This window comes from Saccostrea echinata, unplaced genomic scaffold (genome assembly GCF_033153115.1).
Source record: "Saccostrea echinata isolate AGI-Se365-2 ecotype Australia unplaced genomic scaffold, CSIRO_AGI_Sech_v1 ptg000060l, whole genome shotgun sequence".
Lineage (NCBI taxonomy): Eukaryota > Metazoa > Mollusca > Bivalvia > Ostreida > Ostreidae > Saccostrea > Saccostrea echinata.
This window is the reverse complement of record NW_026889809.1, coordinates 4891227-4915145: the sequence shown is the minus strand read 5'-3', so window position 1 is coordinate 4915145 and position 23919 is coordinate 4891227. Positions and strand designations below refer to the sequence as shown.

The following is a 23919-nucleotide window of genomic DNA, read 5'->3' as shown; positions in this document are numbered from 1 at the left end:
CGATTCCCGCCTACATTTTACACTCATTTAATTCAATACTAATGGCAATTTGGCCGTAAAATCTTAGTTGAATGCAAAGAACATTTCATTGGTAATTGACTGATAATTTCAATACCAGTGTTAGATAGTTAATTACCCCCTAATTCCAGCTCTTTAAAGAAGGGGGTAGACGATATTTTCCAATGAAATTGGACTTTAAAGCATCACCACCTTTTAAAATATTCTTGGATATGAATAAATGTTCCTTAAATGTTTTATGCATATAAAATTAAACATATATTATTAATAAAATACAATGTTTTAGGTGTGAACCCCTTTGAAATTGGTGAAAAAATAAGCATTTTTATAGTTTTTTGTCTGTAAACATACCCCCCCCCCCCCGTGAAACACAAAAAGCTTTGGTATGAATTTGTGAAATGACAGTCCATATTACCTGTAAAAAGGAATTTTTGTTTCACGGGGGGGGGGGGGGGGGGGGGAGATGTTTTAAAAATATTTTCCGTTTTCCGTTGATTTCTATAGTGAAAAACACAAGTTTTACCAAAATTATAGAGTTATCTCTCGTTGTTTTCCTAAAGCAGTAATGTTTTATGAAAATTCATATAAATATCCATATAAATATAGAAAATCATTCAAATGTGTCAACTTTTGAAAATTGACGACTTCGAGGTAGGCGGAAGAACAATACTATCGTTCGCAGTTCTTTGAAGTGAAAGTTGCAGTCTTTCGGATGAGTACTTAAAATCCGAGGCCCGATGTCACTACAGGCGTTGGCACGATAAAGATCCCACGCCGCTCAATAGCCCTGAGCGCCGAGTAAAGGCCCTTCACCGGTATATAGTGACGTCTCTATATGAGTGAAAAATTCTCGAACGGAACGTTAATCAACAAAGAATCAATCAATCTTATATTGTGAATAGTTCCTTAACATGGGGTATAAACCCAGGAAGCTTATATTTATAAAGGGCTCAAAATCCAATGCAGACTTATCAAATGTAAACAAAGTGATAAAAGTCCCAATAATACTCGAAATCTGACCAACACACCAATATTCGTATATACAAATAGCTTTAAAAATAAATTTGGACAGTCGAAAAAGAAATTCAATGATGAAAATAAAATATCTGGAAATATCATAGATATATCTGTTAAAAAGGCATGCAACTTAAACTGTAGGGATTTTTATTGACATTATAAGCAGACTTGTTTTTGTACTCTTATGAAGCAGAATTTTTCAAAAACTTCTATATGAAAGTCTTTGGCTATGGCCTTCAATGCGACATTTAATCACCCGCGTGGCGCAGTGGTGAGAGCGTCTGCTCTAGAGTCGCGAAGTAAGGAGTTGATCCTTACGTCGCGGGTTCGAATCCCATTGTGGGACGTGGAGACCGGTCCTTCGGATGAGACCGTATAAACCGAGGTCCCGTGTCGCAGTAGGTGCTGGCACGAAAAAGATCCCTCACTGCTCAATGGCGGTAAGTGCCGAGTATAGGACAAAATTTGCAGCTCTCCACCGGCAAGTGGTGGCGTCTCCATATGAGTGAAAAATTCTCGAGAGGGACGTTAAACAACATACAAACAAACATCAATGCGACATTTAGATATATCGACGACGTTTTATCGATTAGTAATATTCATTTACATTCATACATTAATTAGACGTATATCATTGAACTGGAAATAAAAGACACCAATGATTATGGCAAATCTATTTCTTATTGGATATTTACTAGAGAAAGACATCTATAACAAACTAATAGCTAAACTTTATGATAAACTTCAACTTCTCTGTCCTTATCTTCCCTTATTCATGTAGAAATATACCATGATCACCTGTATGTAAATTGTTTGAATATAACAAACAGTGAACAATCTCATAAAACCAGTAAGGAAAACAAATCGTGAACAGGGAAAAACAGAAAGTGGGATCAACAGGGGCCTAGGAGGAGTAAGCATTCCCTATTGACCTGTCTGTGGGCCCTATGTATTGATCAGGTAGACGGAGTAATCCAAAGTCAAATTTGATATAAAAAACGCAATGGACTAAGTTATGGTATCAAACAAATCAGACAAAATACGACCCAATTTTAGATTGTATTTATAAATAGGGCCATTATAACGTCCGTAGAATTTGCGAACAGCTTACTTTTAACTAGGTTGGTTGTTGAAATCGTTGTAACATCAAATATCCAAATATGAATCAAATGTATAAACAAGGTTTAATGTTTCCCAGTTGATTCGATACATAAGAGAATGTTCCACGTACGAACAATTTTTAAAGCGAAGCAGGTTATTGATAAAAAAAAAAAAAGTTGGTGTTAAAGGGTATCAAAATATTGTTAAAGTTGACATTTTGCATACTCTATGGACGATACAATGGCCTTGTTTATACATGAAAAATAAATTACAAATGAAATAATTACTACGTTGAATAATGACTGACGCTTTTCATACAATCATATTGTTTGGTTATTATTTTCATTCGTGATTTGTTTATGAATTTCTCAGTTTACCCGATCATGACAAAGAGCATACAGCGGGTCTGTCCGAACAACAGGGGAAGCCTTCTCTTCAAGACACCTCAAACTTGATCCCATATCTGTTTCATGGGTCCGTGTTTGGTCTGCTCACAATGAATTACTATTAGTTATCTTCCAATTTCATTCAAAGTATGAAATACTTTTATTGAAAATGAATGAGGTCCATCCAATACTTTCAAAAGAAATAATTTGCTAAAAGGCTTGGATGAAAAAATTTTAAAGCTCCATGCAATTGTTTTTGTAGTAACACAAACCATGTCCTTTAAACATTGATGAACAGCCATGTTCTTATTGGATTGTTAGGTAATTGAGGGAACTTTGAAAAAAATGTCAAATTGCCAGACAGAAAAAAATGAGTAAATATTTTCTGTTTCAGTTCGGAAAATATGGAATAAACAACAATGAAAAACAAAAATGTTGAATTTTATCCAGACATTTTGTCCCCATTCGATTATATAAAGTAAATTAATAAAAACCAGACTGTTTATGTACATGTTCATATATGATCTTTTCTGGGACACGTTTGATTTCATATATCTTGAGGGTGTGTTTTTTTTCTTATATTCTTATTAGCAATGTCTTTATATAATCACAATGCGATGAATAAATAATTTTTATGTTATGTCAATGAATGTCAATGCAAATACATGTACATATACACAAATAAAGTAGATAAATACTAAAATTGTGAAGTCAAGATATAGTACAATCAGAAATAATGCAGAAAGTCCATCTAGTAATATAAACACACATTGAAAAAAAAAATACACAAAATTAAATCCGAATGTTATAAGCCCTTTAGCCCTCTGACCAGCAGAGTGTGTTCTGTATTTGCTAGAAATATGTGGTCGTCTTTTAATGAAATCTACTGATTGATTCATAAGTAGCATTGATTTCCAATGTTCCCCACGGGTTTCATCTTGCATTCATTAAATGGGTGGTCATGGTATATAGTAAAGGCATAGTATGATATAAATCAATCCGAACAAGAATCTCTTGCACGATGGACCTACTGATCATCATCTCAGCCATTACAATGTACAGAATTTCAAATTCAATTTAGGCTTATCATTTTAAGGTGTCCTTCTGTGATAATTGATGCTCAAAAATATGATGATGGATGGATATAATGTCAATTTAAATTTAACCATAATTGAAATTCTTTTGAGAAATATCTCGAATTCGACGAAGGAGGGTGGCAATGAGCAAGAAAGACCACATCAAGTATCCACCGGACTTTTGGTCCTATTGGCTTTTCTTTATGGATCAATCTCTTTAATAGCTGTACTAGGAAATGTTATGGTTATGTTTGTGATTTTTAGAAACAAGAAAATGCAGTCCATTACCAACATTTTCATTGCCAACCTTGCATTTGCTGATGTCATCATTGGAGTGTTTTCCATACCATTTCAATTCCAAGCTGCTTTACTTCAGCGCTGGGTTGTACCATATTTCTTGTGTCCTTTGGCGCCATTCATCAAAAACCTGTCCGTGTGTGTGTCTGTGTTTACCTTGACAATCATTTCCATAGATAGATACATAGCTGTAATGTATCCTCTTAAAGCAGGCATACAAATGAAAGTGGCTGTATTGCTTCTTGTAAATATTTGGTTATTTGGAATAATCTCAAGTTTGCCTAACTTGATTTTCTTCAAGGTCATCTTCGTTCCTGATGAGCCATTCCTGGACCAGATGAAACCATTTTGTTCACATGCCTACCCCTCCGAAATGTTTAGGAGCCTTCACATATATTTTCTTTTTATCATCCAGTACGCACTGCCTCTGGTGGTTATAAACATTACATACTTTCGTATTGTGTATAGAATATGGGGGACGAAAGCTCCAGGACAATCTTTGGATAGACAGGAAGTAACCAGAACAAGGAATCGTAAAAAGGTATAATTCTTTCTTATCTTGTAAGAACATATAAAACAGCTACATCAATGATTACAAATAAAGTTCGGGTTGTGAATAAAGTGATATCAAATATGACAAATCTTAACCCTGAGAGTTACTGGTATCGCATGTCAAGGAGTAAACACCGGGGTATGACAATTTTTAAAAAGATTTTATTTAAGATACAGGAACAAGACAAATAACGTATTCATGTAATAAACAGGGCATGATAAGGATCCTAGCCCACTTTCCGGGTTTTCCCTAAAATAACATGATAGATCATGATTAAGCCAGTATGGCCATGTTTGTTTCAAATCAAATATCAATTTCAAGTAAACAATATTAACACAATACAGGTTAATCCAAGATAATCGATTTGTTAATTAACCTCAGATTCCTTTCTAATGATTTGAATTTAATTTTAGACAAATGATATTCTTCGTCTTTCACAAAACTCAGAACAAAGTGCAATAGATTCCAAACTAAGTATCATGAGCTTCTCGGCCTATGTCCACTTTGAGTCCACCTGGAACTGGGCAAACATTTTATAGTTTGGTCAGAACTCTGTCATTATTATCATACTCATTGTAACTTATCTCCTAGAACTACAGGAGTAAAGACGTTAAGGTTACGTACACTTAAAATGATATATGTGTCAAGTACAATTCTGAATGAAAAAGCACAGATTGAGGCAGGACCAAATACTGTCTGATATTCCAGAATTGGAGGAGGCATATATCATACCTAAGTTACTTTCAATCTACAATCTATGTTTTAACATTTATTTCGAATATTGATTTACGTAAGAGATCCCGATATTGTTAAATCGGCTACATTGTAGTAGGAATCTGAAGTGGTTGGATCAGCTCGGATTAGAGAGGTGGAACGAAATTTTTCTTCCTTAGAACACGTATAGAGCTGACAACAATGCATTAGATCACGAGTAAGACAATCTAGAAAATGATAATTGGGAATTGAAAAGGAAAAGGGGAATTTGAACTATACAAATACAGAAAATAATGCAGATGTTTGAAGTATATCTGTATATATACCGCTAAAATTTCTGATAACAACCAATGAGAGTGAGCTAATAACAACCAATGAGAGTAAGCTAATAACAACCAATGAGAGAAAGCTAATAACAACCAATGAGAGTGAGTTTATAGAAGAATGCAACTGTAATGGATAACTTTGTAAATTCTGTTTAATTTGATTTCTATATGATACATAATAATCTGTTTCAAAACAAGCATTGTATATGTAAGATTAAACTTTGCTGATTGTTTATTAATCATGAATTTATTTCGTTTCGTTCAAGTAACAATCGAAAATTGAAGGATGTCATTTTTGAGAAAGTAAAATAATAGAAACTAATATTAAACTGTTAAAATGAATGTTGTCACAGCAATGATTTGATTTTATTATTTGACGACCCTGGGGGGATCCGGATTTTATTTCTGTAGAGGACTAGCTACTTATCTAATCATGTAAGCAATAGACATACCACATATCCATTAGTATTGATAAAAAATTTCAAAGAAATATATTTCAATATATGATAAACTTAACCTCACCCTGGAACATGAACAATGGGTCAGGAACCATAAATCTGACATTTTATATAGAGGGCTAAGTGTTAATAAAGATCCTGCCAATTGTTAATTACAATCATTCAAAAAGTTTGTATGCCAGATGTCTATTATTAAATAAGATTTTCAAAGATGTAGTGTACTTTCAATATATGACCAACTTGGCCTCATCCTTGACCTGAACACTGAATCCAGAGGACTTGAATTTACAATTTTGGCAAAAGGTTATGCATTAATTGTAATCATATCATCAGTTTGCCAACTAAATGTCCTTTGAAAAGTAGATCGTCAAATTCATACTGTATTTTCAATTTAACCCTACAATGGGCCTGACCCATTTGCTGGGGATGGAGTGAATTTCAAAATTTTTGTAGAGGACTAAATGTTTATCATAATCATGTAAATACATGTAGATTGCTCACTGAATGTCATTGATTGTAGATGATTTTCAGTGATGTAATTTATTTTCAATATATGACAAACTAAGCCCCATCCCAGAGTCTGAACCATGGGCCAAAAGGGTATGAATTTCCCAATTTTGGTAAAAGGATGGTTGATTAATCATTTTAATCATGAAAACCATTTTTCTGCTAAATTCCATGAGTAGTTAAAAATAAACTGTAAGATATAATTTATTTTCAATATTTGATAAACTTATTAGCCCAGGAAGACAGACACCATGAAATTCATAATCTTTGTTTCACTTTATCAATTGATGCTGCATACAAAAAATAGTCGAAATTAGCTCAGTGGTTTGATATGTTTTGGAACATATTTTCGTAAGAGTGTGTTGAAAATAAGTTTTAAACGTGAAGATTTTCAGTATATGTTTAATGTAAAAGGTGAAGATACCGAATAGTGAACAATCTCATAAATCAAGTAAACAAAATGCATCGTGAACATGCAGGGCAAAACACAGACCCATGGAGGTGGGATCAGGTGCCTAGGAGGAGCAAGCATCCCACGTCGACCGGTCACACCCGCCGTTAGCCCTATATTGATCAGGTAGACGTAGTATTCCGTAGTCAAATTTAGTATAAAACAATGACCTATCAGATGGTATGCGACATGTCAGACAAAATACGACATAACGAAAGATTGAGATTGCAAACAAGGTTATTATAGCTAATCAGAATTAGCAAAAAGCTAATTTTAAACGGGGTTGTTGAAATCCTTGTAACATCAACATCAACGAGTGAAATTTGTTTCAAACATCAGGAAATACGTTTCAGACATATGTAATCACACTGCTTAAATTTAAGATGTCAATATTAAACATTATTGTTGAAGATATTACATGTATATGTAAATGTGTTGCAATTTTGTATAAATATATTTTTTTTTAAATTTGGAATATTTGATGTAAAATATACAAGATTTTTGCTGAAATGCTGAAAGAAACACATTTTCCTTGTAAGCTGTTTATTTTTTGTGTAATTTAAGAAAAAAATGAATAGTTCTATGCACCTCCAACATCTCAATATGTTTGAATTATATCTTATCATACTACTTAAATTTCATAATAAGTTGAACAAATATATTATTTGGTAGAAATGTTGCAATTTCAACAAAAATCTTGTTTTTTAAAAGTTAATAAACAAATTTTTGCTAATAAAAACACATTTTCATTGTAGATTGCTTATTTTTTGTTAAAAAAAAAGAGAGAGAGAGAGAGAGAGAGAGAGAGAAAGAAAATGAATGGTTCTAGGCACTCACGACATCTTGCAAAAGGGACACTGTTTGCAAAAATAAATCCTTGCTAAATACAAAAAATTCATGTTACTAATCAAATTTCTTTTGACTATAATTTCAACCAAACAAGGTTAACATTTGTGTTTAATTAATATCTTTTATCCTAAGTCCTGGAGAGCGAGAAGATGACCGAATAGCTACAACTTCCTGCTCACTTTAAGACTTGAAACACTGGATTATGGGCACTCTCTTCCATCTAATTTGTGTAAATTCACCTAGCATAGCACATAAAGGATATGTATTTGAGAAGAATTGGAAAATTGGATTATAAATTGTATATACCGCCACACTTTCTGATAAATTAAAGTTAGCATTTCGTAAATTCTATGGTCGTTTTAATGACCTTGATGGCTACCTATAAACTACATGTATCACTGGGTCGTATTTTGGGTGAGTTTTTCATACCAACTGTTAGGACTTTTTATTTTTATACTAAATTTGACGACGGGATATTCATTCTATCTGATCAATACTGGGGGATCACTGCAGGTGTGACCGGTCGACAAGGGATGCTTACTCCTCTTAGACCACTGATCTCACCTCTAGAATTTCAAGGGTCAGTGTTTTATGCCCTGTTCACAGTTAATAATGTTTGATTTTTATTTTTTTTTTTGATCGATCACTGTACGTTATCGCATATTTAACATAATATAATGGCGAAGTAATACCCTGTTTCAATGTATTTCAAATATTTAATTTCCTTTCAAACATGCACTTCAAAAAATTCTTGAAATAAGCCCTATTGATTAGCATGCATCATCCCCAAATTTGACACTAGATTATTCCGTTTGCATCCTCTGTATTCGTAACCCTTTTTGTAACTCCTCTACTTTGATTCGCTATAAAGTTTTAAATTACCATTATCATCATTTCGTAAACTTTACAGACCGTGAAAAATGGAAACATTTTATTCTGGAGCAGTTTATTGAGGCATTGGTTTGTCTTATAGATGAACTTTTATTATAGGATTATTTATCAATTATATTTCTAATTGGTTGCAGCATTCTTAGCTTCTGATTTAACATTACAGTAATATGAACAGTAACTTTGCCTTATTTAAACAACAGGGGGGAAACACTGGTAAACAAATTACATGTATGTTATTTACCCTTCTCAGACAAAAGTACTGAGGTTCTGATTACTTCAGATTTCATAAAACATGACATTCAGTTTATTGAAATATGGTATAATACCAAATGGTATAAAACAATGACCTAAGAATGGGTGGAAAACATGTCAATCGAAATACGACTCCAAGATAGGTTTCTATTCATAAACAGACATTATAAACAACCAAAGAATCTGCCAACGTTAAATGGGAATGCTGACTTTAAATGATAATTGAAAACCCTGTTACATCAACTTATTTGTCTGTAACCTGCATCTGATTTTGAAATTGATTGTACCCAGAGTATCGAATCGGTTGGGAGATATAAACACCTTATGCATATGATTGTGGAATATTGACACCTAAAAAGGGAAAGTTGACGATGGAAAAGCTGAACTCCTCCAGTTTGCCATACAGTTGCTAGTTCGCCATTAACGCCTACAGTCAGTAAAATATCCAAGTATGAAGCAGATAAGGCAGACTTGACTTCATACTTTAAGTCGTGTTAATTAGACAATTTGTTACAAGTACACCAATCCCGACAGTTTTAATTTTGCGCTATAGACGCGCGGCCCATGACAGATACTTAATTGTGTGATCTGATAAATTTATTCATTGTGGGTAAAAATTTCACGGAAAAATGATAATTCTTGAACATAGTGAAATTTTGCCATCGTGTAAATTTTCCGATCTACTGTATATCAAGTTGACATATGAATGAAGATAACAATTATTAACTGATAAATCATCGTCGATATATCAAAATTTTGAATTGAAAGCCATAACAAATTTTCTTCTTCTCCTGTAGGTTTTTGAATAGATTCTGCATCATAAAAATATAAAAGAATATATTTTTAAAAAATAAAACCGTTGTCAAATAAAGAAGCACAATTAGTGCCAACAACAATTCCAACAGATTGTTGGAATACCTCGTCTCCAAAGACTACATAGATAGTGTCAATGGGAAATTCCATCAGCTTTTTCATATCACTCATCCAGAAAATGTAAGTTAAATCCAGTATCTGGAGCAAGCGTTCATCCGTTGATGCACACAGAATGATCTGCATCATTTATTTAATTGAATGGTCACTGAAAAGTCGTGAAAGGTCACTGAATGGCAGAGCTATGCCATTCAATCACCTATCAGTAAACTTTCAGCCTCCTTTCAGTTAACCGAATAGCAGAGTTTCACCCTGTGGCATCATCAATGCAAGTTTGGTTCAGAGAGTCCTTATAGTTTCTTGGTAAAGGACCTGCTCCAAAAAGGTCAAATTCAGCATCCGAAGCAAGTCCAGTAGTGTGCATCCTTAGGTATAGCATCTATGCAAGTTTGCAATTTGAGAATGGACCAGCTCCAAAAACTTTAAGCTGGTCGATCATCCGGAGAATGTATTTCAGATCCAGTATCGTGGCAAGTCCAATAGTAAGCATCCTTAAATGCATCACTCATTCAACTTTGGACAACATATGGCTTACAGTTACTTTAGAATGAACCTGCTCCAAAGACTATATCCTGGTCACTCGTCTGGAAAATGTAAGTCTGATGCAGCATTTGATGCAAGTCCAGTAGTGTGCATCCTTAGAAGTATTATTCATGCAAGTTTGGTCAATATAGGGTCTATAGTTTCTTGGAAATGAGACCTGCTCCAAAAACTTTAACCTGCTCCAAAACATTAACATGGTCATTCTTTAGCTGAATTTGCAGTATCTGAAATTTTGACTGGTACAATGAAACATACCAGAAGCATCTTCCATGCATATCTGATTAAGATAGAGCATAAAAGTACTTGAAAAGAAATCTGCTCCAAACCCTTTAACCTTGGACACCAAAACCGACACCAAGAGTATTACATAGCCCCCACCCCCACCCCACTAACTTCGTTGAGTTGAAGGTTGAAGTAATTACTGTGTTGAAAAATTCAACCTAAGTGTTCAAATATTTTAATTATTAAATATGATATACATGTAATTTTTAAACAGCCTTTTAACCAATCAAATTACGGAAAGTATTCTGTCAAAGACCCGTAAATAGCATATCTTGGTGTGAATAATTTTTCCGCTCGGTACACAATTTTACACAGAAATGAGATAATAAAGACAAGCCTACCATATATGGTTTTGCAGATAACGTATTTTAGAAGAATTGTACAAGAAAATAGTAGGAAATGCTTTTCCGCTGCATTTTCTCTGAAAGTAAATATGATTGCAATTTTTGGGAGGGGGCACAGCTTTTATTTCGGAGTTAAATACCTTGTGGTATTATATCATGACGTTAACTTTTATTTCAAAAACAAGCACCTGTTGGTGGTTCTTCAGAAATTTACCCTAGGCTTTATGAACTCGTAATTTTATTGCCATTTTATTATGTTGCGGCCGTGAGGATCTAGAAGAGCCCGGGTGTAAAAAGAATATAGAAATAAAACCTAAATACAAATTTTGAACAGAGCAAACACAGACTAAAATCAGAGTTGGGATCAGGTGCCATTGAGGAGTAAGCATTCCTTGTCGACTGGTTACACCGGTCGTGTGTTCTCAAGGTAAACGGAGAAAATCCGTAGTAAATTCAGTATGAATAAAAATTGCCTAACAATCTGTCACCATTTGACATTCGACCTTACGAAACATCTTATGTGCAAATAAGATCACTGTATATCGACAGTAGACTTTGCAAAATATTGACTTCAAATGAGGTTTCTTGCATCATCAGCTTGTTTGTCGGTATCCTGTCTCGTTTTGGAATGAGGAGCATGCTCTTGTGCATCGAATCAAATGGGAAATATAAGCATCACCAGGTGATAATAGTATATGGCTTCATAGATAAGGGAAGTTGATGATAGAAAATTTAAAGTCATCACGTTTATCAACCGTCAGTGGGTGGATTGCTTTCTCCTTGAGTCGTCGTTTCAAACCTTGGCCGCCACTCAACTAATTCGATAAAAAAAAATTGGGCGCTAACTGTTCCTTTGCCAAGCGCTCGGTACTTTGAAGTGAAAGTTGTGGGTCTTTCGGAGGAGACTTTAAAAACCCGAGGCCCATGTCACGGCAGGCATTTAACGATAAAGTCCCTCACTGGAAAATGGCCCAGAGTACCGTGTAAGGGCTTAAATTTGAAGCCCTTCGCCGGTATGTGGTGTCTCTCTATGAGTGAAAAATTTTCGAAGGGGGCGTAAAACAACAATTAATCAATCAATCATCACGTTTATCATAAAATTTAGTTGTTAGCTTGCAATCATTGTCATTGTATTAAAATATCTGAAGATGAAGCAGTTATGTCATGCTCCGTAGGGTCATTTATTTCGAGTTCAAAGGGATATATCGAATCAATGTATGAATGAAATATATTATTGTTAATTGATAAAACTTCCTCTGTATATGTAAATGTCGAATTGAAGGTCACATCAAGAGACTTCCTTTCATGCAGAAGTTTGTGTATCAATTCTGCTTCGTAAGAACACAAGAACAGGTACTCAATTAAAGGCGCACAGTTATTACCTATGGGAATTCCTACGAATTGTTGGAAAACCTGGTCTCCAAAGACCTCATAAATATTGTCAATGAGAAAATCAGGCATCTTTTTAACATCAACTTCAGAGTACTTGTGTGAAGAATCAATCAGAATGTTTTAACAAAGTAAGTCTGCAGGTGACCAATGACAAGGTCGGAAAATTTCCGACTTCCATTCATTAAAAAAAGATTAAGTTGTCAATGATGTCAAATAGCCTGATCTTTAATTTATCGGGAGGAATGTAGATATTGATATTTGAAAGTTCAGTGTTACTGAATCTTGTCGGGAGGGATACCTCTGGTAAATACTGAATCTTGTCTCGACATACCTCTGGTAAATATTGAATCTTATCTCGACATACCTCTGGTAAATACTGAATCTTGTCTCGACATACCTCTGGTAAATTCTGAATCTTATCTCGACATACCTCTGGTAAATACAGAATCTTATTTCGACATTTTTCTTCTAAATTCTTTAGAGACAGCTTCAGGATTTTAATTTCATTAGGGCAAACGCTCCGTGAGATCGTGTATCACTTTTTGCAGAAATATTGTTTCATTCAACACAACCATTGAACCAGTTAAGCAATACTTTTCTAAACCATGATGAAAGCATTGGTGTTTCCTTATTTTCATATTCCTCAAAATGTATTATGATTTCAGTTGCAATACTAGTATTAGTAATTTCTCTTTCATATATAAATAATTACATTCTTATATTTTCAAGTTGTTGTTATTGATATTTATATCTAATGTGACATGGACACTAGTATTATCTACTTAAACATCAATAGATACCTTTAAATTCTTACATAACAAAACACTTTGTCATATGTTATTCACTTTCCGAATCTTTACACGAATATAGTAGATGATCAGGGGGAAAATAAGTTTGAAAAATGTACCACTAGATTCCGCTGTTCACGCTGATTCTGCCCTGTAAGATGACCACGTTTCCTCGAACTAATGACTACTTTGCGTGAATCTTGTTCTCTGTAAGCTATATTTGAGAAGTATGTAAACTGACACATTTTACGACAGTTTGGAACTTCAAGCTCAAAATCATTCTACTTTAAAAGCCCTCATTACACGCTATTTTCTCATCATGTCAAAAGAGAATCTTAATGCCCATTATATTCTTCGAGCCAAACCTAAAATAGAAAGATGGAGAGTGAAAGAAAAGCTGCTACCAAGATTATATCAGTTTATCTGGTGCTACAAATACTTTGTAAAAAGGTAGTTATCAATCATTTAAGTGAAATATATGAAGATAACGAACAGTATTCAGGCTCAAAAGTCCATCAAACAATACAAAATAGGATCAGAGCAAACACGGACCTCCAAACATCAGAGGTGGGATCAGGTGCCATGGAGGAGTGAGCATCCCCTGCCGACCGGTCACACCCGCCGTGTGCTCCTTGTCGTGATCGGTAAATAACGGAAAAATCCGTCGACAATTCAGTGTGTAAATAATGGCCTAACAATTTGTATGAAAAACGTCAGTCAGCATTTGACTCAACGATAAATTGTATTTGCTGACAAGGTCATTGTATCGAGCATAGAACTTACGAAATGATGACTTTAAACGAGATCTCTTAAGATCTCTTCATGAAAATATCAATTTAGACTTCCTTGGCATCTTGAATTTTAGAAGGCCAAACAATTTTCATGAAAGTGATTTCCCGCCAATTTGAATGGTAAAGTAATAAACTAACTGCTACTTCATTGCAAATATATCAATATATCCCAGCTAAATGACGAAATAGCAATAACTAAATTCAGTTTCCTATAAAAAGAAAAAAAATTCTTATGCTGTTCTGAAAACCTATAAATAAAAGTTTCTGATAAAATTGTTACAATAATTGTTCTCTTAACAAAGTTTTTTACTCTGGACAACACGGGAATGTATGTAAAGCCTACATCTTTTTTTTTTTTTTATCACCCGGTGGAACCGGTGCGAAGTATTAATGTAACAGGTACGTCTCTAAGCATGAGGGTGGGACAACCAATTTTTATTTACAACATAAGTATAGATGGGACTTTCATATTTTCTTCCATCAAACAATGTAAAACAAAAATTATCACTTAAAATAATTGGCAAATCAAGAAAATCATACAATATGTGTGTAAATACATGTACTTATGTAACTCAATATTAACTTTTATATATTTATATTACTGTATTTTACAATGGAGTGATAGAACACTTCATTGCTATATATGAATAGTAATTCATCATCCTGATATAAACCTTCAAATCACAGGTCCCTTCTTTTATAAACAATTTAGACCTGGCCTTAAGTGCGAAATATTTTACATTTCTAAATTGTCTGGAAATCAATACATCATTTAAGATTTAAAAAATACTATTAATGCTTTTGAGCTTGAAAACTGTTCGTTATCTCCATACATTTCATGATGTTAATTAAGGTTATATTATGTACGAGAGGTTATCAAAAGGTTCGTGGACTGATGCGATAAAATTAAAGAATACTATGTACTCTTGCTTACAAAATTTATAAGGAACATAAACAACAAAAGTTTAAGAAATGTTGACAATTTTAGCTTGATACGTTGATAATTTGTCAAATTATTCTAAAATAAAAAAGACTTTATATGATCACCCGGCGCTGTCACCGTTTAGTTTCATGACGTCCGACAACGTCATTGTTTCTCAATATTCGCTCTCTCCACCTCATACACTTATCTTGATGAGATTACCTGGAGTTAAGTAAGGCCTTAAGTCCGTCTTGGTTTATATGACTTCACAATGTCATGAACAGCTTTCAATGCATTTAATATTGTAAATGGATCTATACATAGGGAAAGATCCTTACTTGATTATGCCAGAATACTTAGCTTGTTGGAGTTCAATTTCTACCACACATGAACAATGTTGCTTTTCGACGTGACTGACTTTTGACACCCTTATTACATATCGACTTTAACTGTGCATCTTTCATCTCTCTGAATCTTTTTGGGCATTCAAAATTAATTGCATATGTACTTTGGGTGCATTTTATTTTTCTGTAGCCCATTTAAACATTCCTTAGCTCTATATCAGTTTTTCTAGGAGCGAAACTTTATAGAATGTTGGAAAAAGAAACCCTCCCCCTTTTTGACGTCATTTTCAAGCCCTTAATTGATTGTTTGGACACTCCATATAATAATTACGGATAAAATTTCATAGAACTTACAGATCTAGAATTCGGTAAAAAATAGCAAAGTTTACGAAACAATTGTGTCAAATGCGTATCAAATGCCTGAAATAACGGGATTTTTTGATGACAATTGCTCATATCAAAAGAGTTTTTCTCAGTAATACTCTGGTAGAAAGAACGTCATATTTGAGGTTGCGCCGCCTGGACATACTATTGCTTACAAAAATATTAACAATTTATTTAAAAAACTTATGATTTATGGTTTATTCTATAGATAGAAAAGATGATGCTAACTAAATTTGTAAAAATTCATTGATTTAAAAAAGCGGTTTTAATTTTATTGCGCTAGTCCACAAACATTTTGAAAACCCTCTATGTATGGAAATAATTTCACTTTTTCACATGAGCCTGGGACATACCGGGTATATTTTTATTAGTCCCCTACCGGTGAAACCGGAGGGGACTATAGGTTTCCTCTGAGTCTGTCCGTCCGTCTGTCCGTCCGTCTGTCTGTCTGTCTGCCTGTCCGTCTGTCTGTCTGTCTGTCTGTCCCTCTGTCTGTCTGTCAGTCTGTCCCACTTGGTTTTCCGCACTTTTCTCCTAAACGCTTGCAGATATTGAGCTGATTTTTGGTATGTGAGTGTATCTTGATGAGTTACAGATCAAGTTTGCATTTCGTTCCGCTTCACTGATTTTTGACGGAATTACGGCCTTTTCAATTTTTAGGGGTTTTCCGCAATTTTCTTCTAAACGCTTTCAGATATTGAGCTGATTTTTGGTATGTGGCTTTACCTTGATTAGTTATAGATCAAGTTTGCATTTCGTCCCGCTTCATTAATTTTTGACGGAATTATGGCATTTTCAATTCTTAACAGGAACCAGATTACACTTGCCGGTAGGGGACTAGTATTGCTAATGCAATACTCTCAGAATGCTTGTTCATTATGTTAGGTTTGGGGCCAAGTGTTTCTTATTCAATCAATTATTTTTTTGGCCCCAGTCCCATCCTGGCGATAAATATGATCTCCTGCCTTTTAATTACCACTTGCGTATACTCAACATTATTCCCTAAAACATAGACGCTAATGTCTCATATTCTCGCCTCAATATTAATTTTTAAAACAAATTCCACTAATTTTCAAGAAAAGTAAAGTACGGCATCACCTACTGTGTCAAATCTAAAGTACGACATCACGTAGTGTGTCAAATCTAAAGTACGGCATAACCTACTGTGTCAAATCTAAAGTACGACATCACGTAGTGTGTCAAATCTAAAGTACGACATCACGTAGTGTGTCAAATCTAAAGTACGACATCACGTAGTGTGTCAAATCTGCAGGACTCATCACTGTACCAACATAAGCTATTGAATTTGTAATATATTGAACTAGGGACATTTCAATTACGCAATGATTTCCTTTTTCATAAAGGGATGCAAAAATAGAAACTACCCTTACCCTCCTGTAAAACATCATCTTATTGATATAATTAATGTAGTATGAGTTATAATGAAAGATAACTAATAATTATTTGGATCCTTTCTCTAAAATATTATTTATGTGTCTTGGTTTTCGCTGTAAGCAGTTGTCAGTGGCAGTAAGCAGTGTCAGTTGACTGAAGTATATGGAATTCCATCACGTTTGCAATTCCATAAAGGACCCAAACTGTAGAATCATCTCGTATTCTGTTTTCAACCGTATTGTATTTTCAAACTATTTTCCAAATCTGCTTCCTATGCAGATATCGCTCTACGACATAATTTTTGGCTGGTAAACTTGAAAATAATACATATCATGTACAAATGTTTTGAAGATACCCCAAATAAATTAATTTCATAATTAATAAATTAATATTATTTTTATTGTGTGGAATATCCTACAGAAAACTTCAGGAGTACTGTACAACAGTATATTCGAGAAGTGGTGAAAATCAGATGTGGATACTTAAAAACTGCAAGGAACTTTTAGAAAATTTGAAATTACAAAATTTTACCAAAATCAATAACATCAAAATTTTTCAACACTTTATACAACCATTCCCCACGACAAATTAAAATCCAGGCTTTCTGGCATCATAGACAGCTGCTTTTTCAATAAAGATGGAACTCGTAAATATACATGAACTTACCTTGTCATTGGTCATTTGCAAAATTATTTTGTTTAAAAAACATCCTGATGTACACACAAGTACTCTGAAGTTGATATTAAAAAGATGCTTGAGTTTCTGATTGACATTATCTATGTAGTTTTTGGAGATCAGGTGTTCGAACAATCTGTTGGAATTCCCATGGGTGCCAATTTCGCCCCCTTATTACCTTTTTTTGTTGGTTTTTTGTTTAACGTCCCTCTCCTTTAACTCCTATGGAGACGCCACCACTTGCCGGTGGAGAGCTGCAAGTTTTGATCTATTCTCGGCACTTAGGGCCATTGAGCAGTGAGGGATCTTTTTTATGCCCCCCCCCCCCCATTAGCAGACCTATTTTTGAATTTATATGAAGCAGAATTTATTTTAAAAAAAACTTCTACATGAGAAGAAAAAAGCACTTGCTGGGCCTTCAACTCGACATTTAGATATATCGACGACGTATTATCAATTTACAATAGTTACTTCCATTCATTCGTCGACTCGATGTATATCCCAGTGAGCTCGAAATAAAAGATACCACCGAGTCTGACACATGTTTCATATTAGATATTCACAAGAAAGAAGGCGTTAATGATACTCTAACAACAAAGCTTTATGATAAACGTAATAACTTTAACTTTTCAAAATCGTTAATTTCCTACGAATGCAGCAATATACCCTTATCACCTGCATATGGGGTGTATGGTCTCTCAGTTGATTCGATCGCAAGAGCATGTTCTACATATGAACAATTTCTAATCAACAGTCTCGTTTAAAGTCATCATTTCGTATAAGTTCTATGGTCGATACAATGGTCATGTCAGCAAATACAATCTATAATTAAGTCATACGTTGACTGACGTTTTTCATACTGATTGTTAGCCCATTATTTACACACTGAATTGTCGACGGATTTTTCCGTTATTTCCCCATCATGACAAGGAACACACGGCGGGTGTGACCGGTCAGCTGGGAATGTTCACTCCTCCATGGCACCTGATTCCATCTCTGATGTTTTTAGAGGTCCTTGTTTGTTCTGCTTCCAATTTGTATTGTTTTAATGGACTTTATATAATAATACTGTTCGTTATCTTCATGTTTCATACTAAATTGTTTGTTTTTTCAGGTTGTGAAAATGCTTATCATCGTTGTATGCCTATTTGTATTATCTTGGATGCCTTTGCATATCTACCAAGTATCATCTCAGATAGAGCCGGATATAAACAAGTAAGATTTTATTTTCAAAAACTCAAAATACTTCTGTATTCATTAGATTTTGCTCCTAATTTTTTCTTAATATGAAACCGATATTTTAAATTTCAGATACGAAAATATTCATATAATATGGTTCTGCTGTAACTGGCTAGCCATGAGCAACTCTTGTTATAATCCTTTTGTCTACGGTCTACTCAATGTAAGTATTTAATAAACATGCACATCTGGTGCATCAAATAATATATAATTTATATAGTAACTCTGTCATTCATCGGATATACAGCTGTCTACTCAATATCAAGATAAGACTAAACAATACAGTTTCCGCAGTACAGAATACTTAACTCATTTGTGGGGAAAAAATTATAAAATTGCACATACGCAGAAATTTTGCTTCGTCTAGCATATTAGAGTTTTATTCGTATGATTGTGAATGAACTCTGTATCAACATCAACAATAAAAGAGTTGTAATCTTCAAAGCCCAAAATGCCTAAGCTCTTCATATCGATCTCTTAATAACGAGATACTTAAAACATTTGTAGAGTGAGAAGTAACTCATTACAGCCAGATTTTGTGAAAATCATCAATATTTTATAAGAAAAATACGCCAATTACACCAGTTATATACTACTACAACAATTTTTGTTGATTCAATTTGGATATTATTTATAAGCTGACAAAAAAGATAATACATAGTTATTAATATTGATAAAACTCAATAATCATCTATATCCAGTGTTTAATTAATAATTATTAAATATATTAATTATCAGTATTTTGTTTGAAAGAATTATTACACACAACACTCTATAATGGTATGCTGTATTTACATTACATTTAGTGGAGTAGGCAAAGCATGCACTTGTTGGAATTATAAAAGAAATTTCATTAAATGGAAATCTCATCCAGAACATCCATGTCTAATGTTTAACCTATGACCGAAACATCACCAGTATTGGTGATATATCAATATAAGCTGCTCACGTAAATCCAATACAACAGAAATACAGGCATCCTATCCTTTCATTCAAGAAAACAACAAAATTGGAGTCTTTCTAAAATCAAATAACACCGATATACAATATCGTACATGTACATGTACCGTGGAACAAAACACAATTAACGACTTTATAAAGGGAGAACAAAAGAACCATGGAACAAAATACAATTAACTCCGCTGGAACAAAATACAATTAACGACGTTATAAAGGGATAAAAGTACCGTGGAATAAAATACAAATAACGCCACTATAAGTTGATTATCAAAGTACCGTGGAACAAAACACAATGAACACTGTAAGGATATTGTCAGTCCCAGGATAGGCCGATCTATTTATGGTTGTGTTAAATGTGACATAAGGAAATGAGACGTTATTTTTTCACTGGTTCGATGGAATACTATTAATTTCTCATTGATAACATACATAAAAAATTTAAAATTGCTTAATACTTAGTCCAAATGGTTGTATTTTTTTCAATTTGTTTTTCAATCCTCATCAGATACTGATTTATTAAAGTTGTTACTTATTGTGATATACATGTCTATGACAAAGAAAAACATCGGCATTATCACGTGACAAAGATCCAGGGTATCAGCATGTAAAAGTTTGTACGTCCCTTTTGTCAGAAATCATTAAGACATTCACAATTTATTATTTTAGATATATGTTAGATATATAATATACTTGTTTTATTTTGTAACAAATATCTTGATAACGATATAATCCTATCCTTTTGATTAATAGTTAACAATTCACTGAAATATTAAAGTATATTTAAAAATGCACAGAAAAGTAAACTAAGTAAACAGTTTTGCAAGAAGAATGTATCTTATATTTTTCCGATTTGATGCTTTGCATCAATTTCACTTGTAACAGAAGTAGGTGGAACAAAACACAATCAACGCCACTATAAGGTTTAAAAATATGGAACAAAATACAACTATATACATACGTGCCTTTTTTAGATACATCTTAAAAAGTAAAATATTTTCTGTGCATATAGGGTGAGATTAGATGACAATTATGCAAACGTTTTGTGTATTTGTAATTCACAACTCCGAAAATCTCTGTATCAGCACAGTTTATCACCATATTTCAATCGACATTAATCATACATTAATTGTGACAATTATACCTACTGTGTGCAAAGGAAGTATTCTGCTCAATTTGTTTGCATATAACATTGCAGTTACCAGACTACATCCTTCAAAAAATAATAATTCAATGATTAAATAAAACTCATAAATTCAAAATTTCTAACGGGATGACAAAAAGTCATGGCAACCAATTAAATTAAACCTACAATATTTTTTCGTTCTTTTGAGAGAAAATAAGCAATAAATGATCATTAATTTTGCAACTACATTCAAGAGAAGGGAAGAAATTCCTAATTGGGCTTATAATAGGCATTTGATTGTAAATCAAACAAACTATTTAGGTTGGTTCTAATCGCTAAATTGTTACCCAACCACCCCATATTGTCAACTTGAATGACCCAACAAGGAAGTCAGGAAAAAAAAAACAACATCTCAATCAATAATCCTTATTTGGACGGTGGTTTGGCATCCCTTGTACAAGATATCCATGAAAAGGGATGCAGACAACGCAGACAACAAAATCTTTATATTTATTTTTATTTATATTTATATTTTATTTTATTTATGTTTATAGATATATTAATAAGGAAATCACTTGTCAAAATATGTCTATCGTTTATAAGTCTTGTGCTCAAATACACAAATATTGTTTTAGATGGAGGTAATCATCCAAGATAATAAACTATTAAGGATACTGAAGGTATTAAGATCGAAGCGGAAAAGTTAACAATGTGATACAAACCACAAAAAAGGGTGAATTTTGTTGTTCTGATGATTCTCCACACAAGTAGACCTTGTCAGCAAATACAATTTATCATCAGCTCCACACAAGTATACTGAAGTAGAATTGTTATTTTAGCAATCGGCAAATTTAAAGATATAATCATAAAAGTGGGTATCAATTATTAGTGTAATCAATGTTAAGCGATTTTTGGAATAATTATGAATTTTTATGAAAATATTTGTGAATGTATTATTATATAATATTATTATATCATTGTTTAACATCAACGCTAATAATGCCCTAGATGGTCGCTAAAATATCAAGATATACGCAGCTTTGGGACAGTTAACTAGGAGATATATACTGTAAGTCGTTTTAATTCCACGGTGTTAAAATTCCACGATTTCTCAAAAAGTACCAATCGCGATAGTTTTAATTTCACGTTGCAAGAAATTAATTTAAATTTCGTATAAGCATTTAAACGTTTTTAAAAACTAATTATAGCATTCACGATGGGTTTAATGATAAATCGCGAACATAGCGAAATTAAAACCATTGCGTAATCATTTGTCAATCTACAGATATATATATATATATATATATATATATATATATATATATATATATATATATATATATATATATATATATATATATATATATATAATGCAATTTTTACCAACTGCATGAATGAAGCACATTTAAAAAATACGTCTCCATTTTAAGATAGTGCTACATATATTTCATTTTCAGCAATAGTATCGTTTTCATTTTGGTATGTTCTGTTTCATTTTCTACAATATCATGCTTACATTCAGTCTTATAATAGAGATATTATAAGGAAACGCTTAAGTGATGTTTGGACATCCAAAAGAAATGATCTACAAAGCAAATGGAATTTATCTTTGTGCATTATAAAGAGACATCTGATACTTGTATCCTCCAGTTAACTCTAACTTTACTAATTTTGCATCAAAGGTTGTTTTTGTTATTCTTTTTTTATTGTTTTCATCAAAATTCGTCGTAATGCAGAAATCAATCCACAATATTTAATTTTAATTACAAGAAAATTAATATCATAAAAATTCTTATTTCTCTTCCAGTTTTGGGGTTTAATCATTCGAAAGATTATGATAAAACTCTTCTTCTTTTTTTACTTATATTTAATACTGGATTAAATATGACGAATATTCAGGGCATTTATTGTTCTGTCAGTTGGATTAGCCTCATTTCTTTAGATTTGACAATTATTATCATTGATTTGAATTCGTTCAATTCATTAAAATTGTTCTCCCCATTAAAACTTTCTTATAAACAACTGTATATTAATTTTCTTTCAGTCAAAGTTCAAACGAGAATACCAGAAACTACTGCCATACTGCTCTTTTTGCAAGCGTCAAGATCAAGATTTAGCAGACTATTCAGATGAAAGTGCTGGAAGCATGCACAGATCTCAACTCATTAGAACGCATGTCTCCTCTCTCAAAACCGGAAGTTTTCAACAAAGAGTACATGGTAGAAGAATGGTCAGCTTTAAAAGACCATTTACAAATACTACTGAACTGTAGCTCTCTCGTTGTACAATAGAAATGTCTGTGTAAACAATTTATACATTGCATATATGTACATTGTAATTCATGATCTATGATGTAAAACTATGTTGAAAAATTTATCACTTTTGGTCACAAAAGTTTCGCAAAACCTTATTTTCGGTCAGTAGATACTAGTATTAAGGACTTTTATGCCAGAAAATTCTCACAAATTTGGTTAATTGTTATATACATGTATAATCTTTTTTATCACAAATATACGCAAGAATGAGATTTTGGTGAGCACGTTGTTCGCTATATACGTTAAAATGATAAAAAGTGATTTACAGTGTGTGTAGAAACCTGGGAAACGCAATGAATGAAAACCTCGGAATCCTTATCTTTTGTTTCAAATAATTTTTATCATTTGCAATAATATCTTAATATTTTTATTGAAAAACCTATCATTAAATTCCATACAAAAAGCTTTAATGAAATATGGAGGTAACGACCAGTATTCAAGCTCAAAGTTCATTTAGACAATACAAATCGGAAGCAGAGCAAACAGGGACCCCAAAAAACATCAAAGGTGTGATCAGGTGCCATAGAGGAGTGACAATCTCTTGTCGACCGGTCACACCCGCCGTGTGCTCATTGTCATGATCGAGAAAAACGGAA

At 33.2% G+C, this 23919-nt stretch overlaps 1 protein-coding gene across 1 annotated transcript; it reads left to right on the top strand.

Moving 5' to 3' along the window:
* Positions 1-3775: 3775 nt before the first annotated feature.
* LOC133174961 (tachykinin-like peptides receptor 99D) lies at positions 3776-23280 on the top strand. Its single transcript, XM_061310053.1, has 4 exons — positions 3776-4436; positions 18801-18901; positions 18998-19088; positions 23053-23280. Exons 1-4 carry the CDS (start codon positions 3840-3842, stop codon positions 23278-23280), a joined length of 1017 nt encoding a protein of 338 aa, XP_061166037.1. The 5' UTR covers positions 3776-3839.
* Positions 23281-23919: the final 639 nt, after the last annotated feature.

Coding starts and splice junctions, on each gene's coding strand:
- LOC133174961 (XM_061310053.1), top strand. CDS start 3,840: ATGGTTATGTTTGTGATTTTTAGAAACAAGAAAATGCAGTCCATTACC. Junction 4,437..18,800: donor GAACAAGGAATCGTAAAAAG/GTATAATTCTTT, acceptor TTGTTTTTTCAG/GTTGTGAAAATGCTTATCAT. Junction 18,902..18,997: donor ATAGAGCCGGATATAAACAA/GTAAGATTTTAT, acceptor TTTAAATTTCAG/ATACGAAAATATTCATATAA.